This window comes from Bison bison, unplaced genomic scaffold, assembly GCF_000754665.1.
Source record: "Bison bison bison isolate TAMUID 2011002044 unplaced genomic scaffold, Bison_UMD1.0 scf7180017864061, whole genome shotgun sequence".
Classification (NCBI taxonomy): Eukaryota; Metazoa; Chordata; class Mammalia; order Artiodactyla; family Bovidae; genus Bison; species Bison bison.
Genome location: NW_011494633.1, coordinates 3,236,927 through 3,250,496, shown reverse-complemented (window position 1 = coordinate 3,250,496; position 13,570 = coordinate 3,236,927). Strand labels below are relative to the sequence as shown.

Below are 13,570 nucleotides of genomic sequence, written 5' to 3'. Positions count from 1 at the left end.
AAATCATAGCCTTGACTAGACGGACCTCTGTTGGCAAAGTAATGTCTCTGCTTTTTAATATGCTATCTAGGTTGGTCATAACTTGCCTTCCAAGGAGTAAGCATCTTTTAATTTCATGGCTGCAATCACCATCTGCAATGATTTTGGAGCCCCCAAAAATAAAGTCTGACACTGTTTCCACTGTTTCTCCATCTATTTGCCATGAAGTGATGGGACCCGATGCCATGATCTTAGTTTTCTGAATGTTGAGCTTTAAGCCAATTTTTTCACTCTCCTCTTTCACTTTCATCAAGAGGCTTTTTAGTTCCTCTTCACTTTTTGCCGTAAGGGTGGTATCATCTACATATCTTAGGTTACTGATATTTCTCCTGGCAATCTTGATTCCAGCTTATGCTTCTTCCAGCCCATATCCAAGGTAAGAGAAATCTTCATAACATAGATATTAAATTTGGGAACAGAACCTTGAACAAATTAAGGAACTCAGAAATATACATAAATTATATTTTGCTTACATTTTGATTAAGTATGGCCACTTCCCTAGTAAGTCCTTGGAAGGTTGAATATTCAAAAATAGTAATATCTGTTTTGGAGAAGGTGATGGCACCCCACTCCAGTACTCTTGCCTGGAAAATCCCATGGATGGAGGAGCCTGGTGGGCTGGAGTCCATGGGGTCTCAAAGAGTTGGACACGACTGAGCGACTTCACTTTCACTTTTCACTTTCATGCACTGGAGAAGGAAATGGCAACCCACTCCAGTGTTCTTGCCTGGAGAATCCCAGGGACGGGGGAGCCTATGGGCTGCCGTCTATGGGGTCACACAGAGTCGGATACAACTGAAGCGACTTAGCAGCAGCAGCAGCAGATCTGTTTATATGTACTAATTATAAAAAAGAAATTACCTCTTCAATTACCCACTAAAAGGATTATTTTTAAGTTATCATAAAAAGTAATACAAATATATGTAGGATCAGATGAAATTTATGAGCTACGAAAGTGTCTTTTTAAAACCATCACAATATTGTCATTATTCTCCAGTCAAAATAAATTAATTTTAAAAAAGTACCTCTTCTATAAGGTTCTTTTCTATAAATAAATTCCATTTCTAGTACCATTGGAATATAACGGGAAAAACAAAAACAAAAAGAGAAAAACAAGGAAAAACTTAATAAGCAGTTAGAAGCTGGAATGAGCAGTTCATTAAGAACCAGTTTTGGTTCTTTAGAAGTCAGTTTTATACAGGCTTAATGTTAGCTTTTTAAATAAATATGCATTAATTTTTTTTTTGAGTCAACTATTAGTACTGATGCCTCAGATCTTACAGATGGGCTAAACTAAGACCATAATAAGACCATCAAATATCATCATTGGCTGTTTTAGTTTACATATTTAATGTAAAACACTTTTAAGCCTGATAACAGACAAACTGAAATGATAATAAGGAAGCATCTGTGGAAACAGTGCTCTGAATCCAAAGTAATATAGCAGCCACATTCCTTCTGTGGCATAATTAATATGCATAGTTATCATGCTGGCAATACATTTTTATAGTACAAATGGAATTATCTAGGATTCAAAGATGAATATAAAATATGATCTCAATTCCATAACCTGTATGTATGCACAAGGGATATGCTCAAGAATGTTTACTGCAGCATTGTTTACAACAGCAAAAGATGAGGAATAAGCCAAAATCAATTATATGAATGTGTGTGTGCTAAATTTCTCTATTATAGTTTCACGTGTATGCGTGCTTAAGTTACTTCAGATGTGTATGACTCTGTGACCCTGTGGACCGTAGCCCAGCAGGCTCCTCTGTCCATGGGATTCTCCAGGCAAAAATACTGGAATGGGTTGCTGTGCCCTATTCCAGGGGATCTTTCTGACCCAGGGATCGAACCTGCGTCTCTTATGTCTCCTGCATTGACAGGTGGGTTCTTTACCACTAGTGGCACCTGGGAAGCTCATACATTATATATACTATACATTACAATATACAGAGATACTATATATTATATATATTGTAATATATATTATATACATTGTAATGTATAGGAATACACTATAAATAAATGCATCAAATATTACTATATTAACATAAAAAGTACATACATACATAAAACACTAATTAATGGTAATAGTGGTTGTCTCTGGTGAAGAGGAAAGAGAAACTGGATTGGGGAGGGAACTACGTTATGTCTCATTATTTTTCATTTAGGAAAAATATGACAAATTGTTCATTTTGGGGGGGCTTAGTACATAGCTGTATTGCCGTATTATTTGTATTTTTTATTTTAAAAGGAATAATATATATACAGAAGAAATACTGGAAGGAAAGACATTAGTGTGTTAATGATAAACTATTCAGGGTAGTGTAATTTAGTGTGATAAATTTTCTTCCTAATACTTCACTATAGTTTCCATGTTTTCTACTGCAAACACATAAAATATTTTTATAAGACAAGATGTTATGGGATTCAAAGTACTTGATTTTTCCTTAAATGAAAACTATTATATTATAAACAACTACAAGCATTTAGAAATTATTGAAAGCATTTGGTTCTCACCTCTTCTTGATCCAAATCTTTATCCCTGATATTTAATTCTGAAAGATCAACTGTAAGATTATCTTTTTCACTCTTCCAAATGTCATCAGGCTCTTTCTTTTTGGGTCCCACTGTGCTTAGACCAGCTTTATCAGGCAGAAGGCTGAGTCCCCGTGGTATGGGAGGTACAGGTCTGGTCCCATTTAAGCCTCGTCGGGAAGACGGTGATCTCACCAAAGCAGGAGTAAGTTGAATTTGAGGAGGTTTCTCTTGAGAATTTTCTCCTGCATGGAAAAGACACATTACTGCTTTTCTTTTTTCAACTTCAAATTGGAAAACAAGTTAGCATTAAATCACAAATGTTTAGGATTAGTTGCTTTTAAATTAAAAAGCACACTATATTAGAAATACAGATTGCTACTTGAGATTAAAAAAAAAAAATTGTTCCCTAACAAATATAACAAAAATGGACCAACCAGAATCCTTTCATATGAAATACAAATATTATATACCAAGTGAAATTTTTTTTTGGCCATGCTGCTCAGCTTATAGGATCTTAGGTCCCCAAACAGGGATTAAATACAGGCTCTCAGCAGTGAAAGCTCACAGTTCTAATCACAGGACTGCCAGGGAACTTCCTGAGATGTCTATCTTCATACGTATCACCATGATTAATATTTGTATAGTAAAGTCCACAATAACCTAGGAACGTTAATGATCTGGCTTGATTTAAGAAACACTTGATGTAAGCACACTTGAATGACTACTATGTGCAAAGCAGTAATACTGGGCACTAAGGAGAACAAGTTAAACAATATTTCAGCTTTCAATACAGTATTTGATTTTGGAGGAAAGACAAATACAGAAAAAAATTAACAGAAGAAAATGAAGGCTCAATGCTAAAAGAAAGTAATAAAATCAGCTGACTATGCAATAAACTGATGTTATGGTTATAAACTGGAAGATTCGTGCTGTGGGGTAGTTTAAAGGTGAAATATTTGACCATAGGGGCTGGGGTTAGGGAAGCATTTGGGACATGGGACTCACCTTTCACAGACTTTCTGAAACTGAATCTGTCTTGAATAAACATACATGCTAATATTATGATTTTGGCGTGGGCTATTGTTAAGGATATTTTAGTTGATAACGAACAGTAGTGTGTGTGTGCTCAGTCGCTCAGTCATGTTTGACACTTTGTAACACCATGGACTCTAGCCTGTCAGGCTCCTCTGTCCATGGAATTTTCTAGGCAAGAATACTGGAGTGGGTTGCCGTTTCCTACTCCAGGAGTAGGAACACGCAGCTCTTGTGTCTCCTGCATTGACAGGCAGTCTTTACCACCGAGCCACCTGGGAAGCCCAATAAGCAGCAGAAAACCCATCAGAATAATTTTGATGGTAACATTCAATAAATGTTGATACTAGACACTGAGGTAAAGATATGAACAATATTTTATGTTTGTAAAGCTAAAAGTTGTTAGTAGGCTCTCAGACTGTTCACATTCATGTCCATTATAAAGCACTATTATTTAGTTCTACAAAAGGATTCTGAAGTGGCAATACAAGAAAAAAAAAAAGAAACAACAATTTAAACTGAATTTTATATTATACATTTGATCTACTGAACATTCCATTAATATTTTGCTAAATATTTACTAATTCAGAGAAATAAAATGCAATTTACTTTTAAAGATCTGACAACCCTAACTTCAAATAATTATTCAAACATACAAATATTTGAACAAAGTATTAATTTTTACCATCATATATACCTGTAGGATCAGATGATTTTTGGCTGACAAGCTTTTTCTGTGGACTTGGCTTTGGAAGCCCTTCAAAGCTTTTAAGAGGCCAGGAACTTGAGAAATTAACGGAATTATCTTGAGACTTCTTTGGAGACACAGTAAGAGACGTGTGCTTTGGACTAGTTCGAGGTGACGAGAGAGGATAGGATGGAAGAAGAACAGCTCCTGAACTTGAATTTGGACCAGAGTATGACGAACGCTCTGTTTGACTACCAAATATCTGCTGTGTCTTACTACCAAAACATAGGCTGGCACAAACTGTAATAAGACAAAAGAGAATATTATTTACTTATACACATCTTCTAAGAGTTTTAAGTTTTTTTGCTTTTCACATTCAGGTTTTTAATCCTATCTGGCATCCATATTTTTGCAGGTAAAAACCTAATTTAACTTTCTTCTATAGAGATAGTGTAATTCTCCCAGTGCCACTTTTTGAGCCATCCACTCTTTCCCTTTCATCTATAAATCTCCCATATGTATATTTGAGTCTATTCTTAGGTGCTTCTTATGGGCTCCATTAATCTTTTTTTCTGTTTCTACAGTAGTACCACAATGCTTTATTTATCCTCACACTGATAAGTCTCCTTCTATTTTTTTTTTCCAGTTTTGTGAGATGGCTGACACACATTATACACCATGATGGTTTGATATACATATAGTAGTTGTTTAGTCTTTAAGTCATCTCCGAATCTCAACCCATGGGCTGCAGTGTGCCAGGCTTTTCTGTCCTTCACAGTCTCTTGGGAGTTTGCTCAAACTCATATCCATTGAATCAATGATGCCATCCAACCATGTCATCCTCTGTCACTCCCTTCTCCTCCTGCCCTCAATCTTTCCCAGCATCAGGACATTTTCCAATGAATCAGCTCTTTCCATTAAGTGGCCAAAGTATCGAAGCTTCAGCTTCAGCATATATAGAGAGTGAAATGCATATGGATAGTGAAATGATTAACAAGATAGGTTCAGCTAACATCTTCTGACATAGATAAAATAAAAAGAAAAGAAAAAAGGGAAAAGAACTTTCTCCTTGTGATGAGAACTCTTAGAATTTATTCTTCTAACAACTTTTCTCTATGCCACACAGCAGTGTTAACTACAGTCATCATCCTGTCTCCTTCCATTTTGATCCTCTTTAGAATTATCTAGGTCATCCTTGGTCCTGTGTTCTTTCACATGAATTTTGGGGTTAGCTTGCCATGCTCCATTAAAGATCCTGTTGAGATTTTGACAGAAATGAAACTGAGTTTCCTTGTTTAAAAATATAGGATCACAAAAAAAATGCACGATCTCTTTTAATTTATTCAGGCCTTCTTTTATGTCTCTCAAAAAAGTATTTTAGTTTTCATAATGAATGTCTTTTCTTAGGCCTCCATATACTTACAAATTTTGTTGATACTGTAATTTCTTTCTTAAAAATCATTTTCTGAATATTCCTGGTATCTGGGAACTTTACTCACCTTTCCATTTGGCTTTTATATCTAGCAACCTTGCTAAATCATTTATTATTTTAATAGTTTTCTGTATATCCTTCTGGATTTTTTATATAGATAATCCAAAAATGGTAATAATGATGAAAAATACGATGGCAATGACGAGAACTAATCTTTATTGAGCTAATATTCATGTGTCAGGGGGTGTTCCAAGTATTTTCTATGTATTAACTAATTTAGTCTTCACAACAATTCTGTGGGGTAGGTACCATTCCTATTTTATGGATTTAAAAAAAAGGACAGAGTTAGGAATACTAAGTAAGGAAATACTAAGGAAATTATTGAACTCAGGCTCCCTGGTTCCAATCCTTTGCTCTAAGCCACTATATTACACCATGTTTTATCTGCTTAGAAAGCTACACCTTCCAAGACTGAACCAGGAGAAAAACAGAAAATATGAACAGACCAATTACTGGTAATGAAATAGAATCAGTAATTTTAAAACTCCTAACAAACAAAAGTCCAGGACCAGATGACTTTCACAAGTGAATTTTACCGATTACCTATCCTTCTCAAACTATTCAAAAAAAATTACAGAGGAAGGAACACTTCCATATTCATTGTATGAGGACCACAGCACTCTGATATCATATCCAGAGTGCTGGATCACACAAAAAAGAAAACTGCAGGCTAATATCACTGATGAACATAGATGTAAAAATCCTCAACAAAACACTAGCAAACCAAGTCCAACAATGCATTAAAAGGTTCCTACTCCATGATCAAGTGCATTTATGCCAGAGAGGCAAGAATTTTTCAGTATCTGTAAATCAATGTGATATATACCACATTAATAAATTGAAGAATAAAAATCATACGATCATATCAACAGATGCAGAAAAAGCTCTTAATAAAACTCAACATCCACGTATAATAAAACCTCTCCAGAAAGTGGTCACGGGGGAAACATACCTGAACCTAATGAAGGCCACATATAATAAACACACAGCTAACCCCATACTCAGTGGTGAAAAGCCGAAAACATTTCTCTAAGATTAGGAACAAGACATAGATACATACTCTCACCACTTTTATTCAACATAGTATTTGAAGTCTTAGCCACAGCAATCAGAGAAAGAAAAGAAATAAAAAGAATCCAAACTGGAATGGGAGAAGTAAAACTGTCACTGTTTGCAGATGACATGATACTACATATAGAAAATCCTAGAGACACTACCAGAAAACTACTAGTAATCATCAATGAATTCAGTAAAGTTGCAGGATACAAAATATACAGAAATCTGTTGTAATTCTATACAATAACAACAAACTATCAGGGAATTCCCTGGCAGTTCAGTGGTTAGGACTCTGTGCTTTCAATGTCAAGGGTCTGGGTTCAATCCCCAGTTGGGGAACTAAGATTACACAAGTCGTGTGGCACGGTCAAAAATAAAACAAAACTATCAGAAAGAGAAAAAAAAAGGCAACAATCTCATTTACTATCGCATCAAAGAGAAAAAAATACCTAGAAATAAACTTACCTAAGGAGGCAAAAGACCCATACTTGTTACATGATCAGACAATGATGAAAGAAATTAAAGATGACACAAATAGATGGAAAGATATACTGTGTTCTTAGATCGGAAGAATTAAGATTGTTAAAATGACCACACTACCCAAGGTAATCTACAGATTCAGGGCAATCCCTATCAACAGACCGATGGCATTTTTCACAGAACCACAACAAAAAATTTTTAATTTGTATGGAAACACAGAAGACCCCAAATAACCAAATCAATCTTGAGAGAGAAGAACAGAGCTGGGGGAATCGTAGTGCTAAGAAAACTGGACAGTTACATGTAAAAGAATGAGATTAGAACATTTCTCTAACACCATATACAAAATATAAACTCAAAATGGATGGAAGACCTAAATGTAAGACCATGTACTATAAAATTCCTAATAGAAAACATAGACAAAATACACTTTGACATAAATCGAAGCTGTATTTTTTTTAATCTATCTCCTAAAAAAATAGGAAATAAAAGCAAAAATAAACAAATGAGACTCCCAGCTTTTGTACAGAAAAGTAAACCACCAACAGAATGAAAAACTGTGCCGTATGCTAAGTCACTTCAGTCATGTCCAACTCCTTGCGACTCTATGGACTGTAGCCCTCCAGGCTCTTCTGTCCACAGGGTTCTCCAGGCAAGCATACTGGAGTGGGTGAACGTTTCCTCCTCCAGGGGATCTACCTGACCCAGGGATTGAACCCTCACATCCTGCACCTCCTGCCTTGGCAGGTGCACTCTCTACCACTGAGCCTCCTCGGAAGCCTCTGCTAACATCAAGGAAATGCACATCAAAACCACAAGGACATGTAACCCCACACCTATCAGAATGGCTATCATCAAAAAGTACACAAATAACAAACGTTGGCAGGGATGTGAAGAAAAAGGTACCCTCAGACAATGTTGGTGGGAATGTAAATTGGTGCAGCCACTGAGGAAAACAGTACAGAGGTCTCTCAAAAAACTACAAACAGCACCATAATATGACCCAGCAATTCCATTCCTGGGTATATATTGGGGAAAAAAAAAAACACACAACACTAATTCAAAAGGATACATGCACCCCAGTGTCCATTGCAGCGTAATTCACAATAGCCAAGATATGGAAGCAACATAAGTGTCCCTCAACAGATTAAAGAAGATGTGGTGTATATTAACAGTGGAATACTACTCAGCCATAAAACAAAAGACATGGATGAACTTGGAGGCTGTATTATGCTAACTGAAGTAAGTGAGACAGAAAAATAAATACTATTTGATATTACCCCCTTCATGGACCGCAGCCTTGTTGTGGCAAAGGGGCTTGCGTAACTCAATGAAGCTATGAGCTGTGCTGTGCAAAACCACCCAAGACAGAATGGTCATAGTGAAGAGTTCTGACAAAACGTGGTCCACTGGAGGAAAGAATGGCAACCCACTCCAGTATTCTTGCTGCAAGAACCCCGTGAACAGTATGAAAAGGCAAAAAGATACGACACTGGAAGACGAGCCCTCTAGGTTGGAAGGTATCCAATACGCTACTGAGAAAGAACAAATGGCAATTACTAATAGCTCCAGAAGAATGAAGCAGATGGGCTGAAGCAGAAATGACAGAGACATCACTTTGCTGACAAAGGTCCATACAGTCAAAAGTACAGTCATGTACAGATGTGACAGCTGGACTATCAAGAAGGCTGAGCACCAAAGAACTGAGGCTTTCGAATTTTGGTGCTGGAGAAGACTCTTGAGAGTCCCTTTGACTGCAAGGAGATCAAACTAGTTAATCCTAAAGGAAATCAACTCTAAATATTCATTGGAAGGACTGTTGCTGAAGCTGAAGCTCCAATACTTTGGCCACTTGATGTGTAGAGCCAACTCACTGGAAGAGACTCTGATGCTGGGAAAGACTGAAGGCAGGAGGAGAAGGGGCAGCAGAGGATGAGATGGTTGGAAGCATCACTGACTCAATGGACATGAATCTGAGCAAACTCCATGAGATAGTGAAGGACAGGGGAGCCTGGCATGCTGCAGTCCATGAGGCTGCAAAGAGTCAGACACTCAGCGACTGAAAAGCAACAATATGTATCACATATATCAATCTAAAAAATACAACAAACTAGTGAAGATAGTAAAAAAAAAAAAAAAAATCAGACACAGATATAGAGAACAAACCAATGATTACAAGCAGGGAGAGGGGTGGGGGGAGGGGCAATATAGGGTTAGGGGAATAAGAGCTAGGATATAAAATAAGAGATAAGATATAAAACTATTACATATAAATAAGCTACAAGGATATATTTTACAACACAAAGAATATGGCCAATATTTTATAATAACTATAAATGGGCTATAACTTTAAAAATTGTGAATCACTACATTGTACACTTGTAACTTAAATAATATTGTAAATCAACTACACTTCAACTTTAAAAAAGGCAATCTGTAATTTTTTTAGAGGTTCCCTCAAATTTTCTATGTTTTTGAAGAGTTTCCAAGACAACAGACCTAGCTTATTATATAACAAATAAAACATTTTTCTGAAGACATAAATGACTATGTATGCGTTAGTCACTCAGTCTTGTCCAATCTTTGTGACCCCATGAACTGTAGTCCCCAGGCTCCTCTGTCTATGGAATTCTCTAGGCAAGAATACTGAAGTGGGTTGCCATTTCCTTCTCCAGGGGATCTTTTCCATCCTGGGATCGAACTTGGGTCTCCTGCATTGCAGGCAGATTCTTTACCATCTGAGCCACAACAGAAGCCATGTATGTACGGCTTATATCATTTGACTATGTATGCCATATACCATTTCCTTTTAATTCATATCTAACATGCTTAGGACCTCTACCTCTACCTAAACCTTATAGGAGACTTAAATGGTCACAAATTTACATATACAACCTACTAGTAAGTTAAATCTTGACTTTAGAAAAACATAATATTCCTTTAGTAGCTGCTCTAATAAGTATTCTGAGAGGTGAGAGTCCCTTGGACTGCAAGGAGATCCAACCAGTCCATTCTGAAGGAGATCAGCCCTGGGATTTCTTTGGAAGGAATGATGCTAAAGCTGAAACTCCAGTACTTTGGCCACCTCGTGTGAAGAGTTGACTCATTGGAAAAGACTCTGATGCTGGGAGGGATTGAGGGCAGGAGGAGAAGGGGATGACAGAGGATGAGATGGCTGGATGGCATCACTGACTCGATGGACGTGAGTCTTGAGTGAACTCCGGGAGTTGGTGATGGACACGGAGGCCTAACGTGCTGCGATTCATGGGGTCGCAGAGAGTCGGACACAACTGAGTGACTGAACTGAACCGAACCAAAACCAAAGACACTCTGAAGACCTGATTAAACACTGACAGTGGAGGCCGTCTACAGAGGTAATGCAAGCATGGAGGGGTATCTGAAAACAGAAGAGATGAAGCAACACAGAAAAAGCCTCTCTATTTCTACTAATCATTAGTCTCAAAGGTATCTTGTCCAGATGTGGGGAAAAAAATCTCTATCATTAAGAAAGATAAACTAAACAATAGAGATAAACTATCTTAGTGTGAATAACACCATAGAGAAAAACACTACACTTTATGTAGTCATGTGGCCCTTTGGAGTGGGTGGAACAAAGGGCGGTTAAAGTGGAAATGCTGTATTAACTCCATCTTCTTTACTAATTTCAAATAAGCATTGTTTTTTCATCAATAAATAAAGACAGACGTACATTTCAATCACTCAGAAAATTTTAGTAAAGGATATACAAAATATCTCCAAAATTTCTGATTTTATCCTACTTCTAAGTAATAACTGTCATAGCTATTAACTAGCATAGAAATGGAAGACATGCCTTCAAATCCAAAATTCATATGTCTGACAGCCAGCCTCAAACTCTCCATCTTGTTCTATCTTATGAATATGTAAGATACTTAAAATGATAGCTGGTTAAGCAGTCATGGGTCCTAATAGGAGACATAATAAATTCTAAATAGCTTTAAAATTGAAAACTGTTATGGATGCATATATATGGAATTTAGAAAGATGGTAACGATAACCCTGTATGCGAGACAGCAAAAGAGACACAGATGTATAGAAGTCTTTTGCACTCTGTGGGAGAAGGCGAGGGTAGGATGATCTGAGAGAATAGCATTGAAACATGTATATTATCATATGTGAAACAGATCGCCAGTCCAGGTTTGATGCCTGAAACAGGGTGCTCAGGGCTGGTGCACTGGGAGGACCCTGAGGGATGGGATGGGATAGGGAGGGAGGTGGGGGGGGTTCAGGAAAGGGAACACATGTACACCCATGGCTGATTCATGTCAATGTATGGCAAAACCCACTACAATACTGTAAAGTAATTACCTTTCAATTAAATAAATTAAAAAAAAAAACCAACATTATGGAAAATAACTGTCTTCTGCTACCATAGTACTCCTTATGGGATAATTTTATTTTCAATTACTTGGTATGAAAATGTTCATCTCTACGATGAGTTTCTAAAGTCTCTAATTAGTCATATTTATATCAAGAGTACTAAACCTAACATTTCAGTTTAACAGTTATGAAAAATTTGATTAAAATTATTATTAAAAATAAAACATCCCTTTCTGTAGTAAGTATAATTATACAAAATAACGTATTAGATTTGGAAACCCCACAAAATATTTGTAAACCATTTGTATTCAAATAAAGCTGGAATTTAAACCTTTATCTTGATGACTGTTAGTTGTCCCCAGGTATTGTAAGTCAGAATCCACACTGCCAGTTTTACCACATATCTGTGAAAATCCAAGTTGTTCACATTTCCCAGAGAGATTTGTCTGATGAGTCCCACTAGTGCCTTTGGAAGGAGAAGAAAGACAAAATCAAAAGTTTACTTCATGAACATAACTAATTTCACAAATGTTGTGTCCTTTGTGTGGGAATAAATACAAGAGTATATGTACATTAAGCCAGGCGGCAAGAAAGATTTGCCTGCAGTCAGATTTGCTGTTGGCAGATCTGATTAGTGACAGGGGTTAAAGGACAGAAGACGGACTGGTCAGGCATAGAGAAAAGAAAAATATGTTGAAAAATATATACAAAGGCAGTTTCTTCCTATATGTTCCCGTCTCTCACCATGGAAGGTTTCTCTGGACCTCGATTTCCTTCTTCCAGAATTTGTAGTAAATTTACACTCTACTCAAAAAGGTCTACTGCGGGACTCGTTTTCCTTCTTTCCTAACATGTAACACACATTCGGAGAAGGCAATGGCACCCCACTCCAGTACTCCTGCCTGGAAAATCCCATGGACGGAGGAGCCCGATAGGCTGCAGTCCATGGGGTCGCTAAGAGTCAGACATGACTGAGCGACTTCACTTTCACTTTTCACTTTCATGCATTGGAGAAGGAAACGGCAACCCACTCCAGTGTTCTTGCCTGGAGAATCCCAGGGACAGGGGAGCCTGGTGGGCTGCCGTCCATGGTGTCGCACAGAGTCAGACATAACTAAAGCAACTTAGCAGCAGCAGCAGCAACAACACACATTCACGTACTTTCTAAGCTTACCCAGGTATATTTTCCAGATCCCTTCCCTCCCACCTGCAACTTGTTAAGGTTATTTCTGGGCAGGGGAATAAGTCTGAAGGAAAAAAGGTGATATTGACCTCTCTGATGTTTAGTTCATTCTCTATAAAATTCCTTGTATGTAGTTCTAAAATTCTGATTTTTATAATTCTATGATTTCAAGCCCCTTTATCCAGCATGAACTGGATGTCTGCTAAGTTAATTCTTAACTCTATACTCTGGTTAAGTGAGAGTTGGACTATAAAGAAAGTTGAGCACCGAAGAATTGATGCTTTTGAACTGTGGTGTTGGAGAAGACTCTCGAGAGTCCCTTGAACTGCAAGAATACCAAACCAGTCAATCCTAAAGGAAATCAGTCCTGAATATTCATTGGAAGGACTGATGCTGAAGCTGAAACTTTGGCTACCTGATCTGAAGAACTGACTCATTGGAAAAGACCCTGATGCTGGGAAAGATTTAAGGCAGGAGGAGAAGTGGATGGCAGAGGATGAGATGGTTGGATGGCATCACCGATTCGATGGACATGAGTTTGAGCAAGCTCTGGGAGTTGGTGATGGACAGGGAAGCCTGGTGTGCTGCAGTTCATGCAGTCACAAAGAGTTGGACATGACTGAGCAACTGAACTGAATTAAATACTCTGGTTATACTTTCTCTGTAAATCTTGCCTCACTACCAACCACAAACC

At 37.4% G+C, this 13,570-nt stretch overlaps 1 protein-coding gene across 5 annotated transcripts in view; it reads right to left on the bottom strand.

The window, feature by feature from the left end:
- FAM179B (family with sequence similarity 179, member B) overlaps nt 1-13,570 on the bottom strand; it is a 79,095-nt gene that overhangs the window by 49,127 nt on the left and 16,398 nt on the right. For 4 of the 5 annotated variants that reach the window (XM_010836113.1, XM_010836114.1, XM_010836116.1 and 1 more), the window contains exons 3-5: nt 12,025-12,159; nt 4,316-4,606; nt 2,566-2,828 (exon numbers count right to left, since the gene is read on the bottom strand). In XM_010836113.1, the coding sequence (XP_010834415.1) occupies nt 2,566-2,828; nt 4,316-4,606; nt 12,025-12,159 (689 nt within the window). The remainder of the gene's footprint in view (nt 1-2,565; nt 2,829-4,315; nt 4,607-12,024; nt 12,160-13,570) is intronic. The other variant, XM_010836115.1, reaches the window with a different exon arrangement.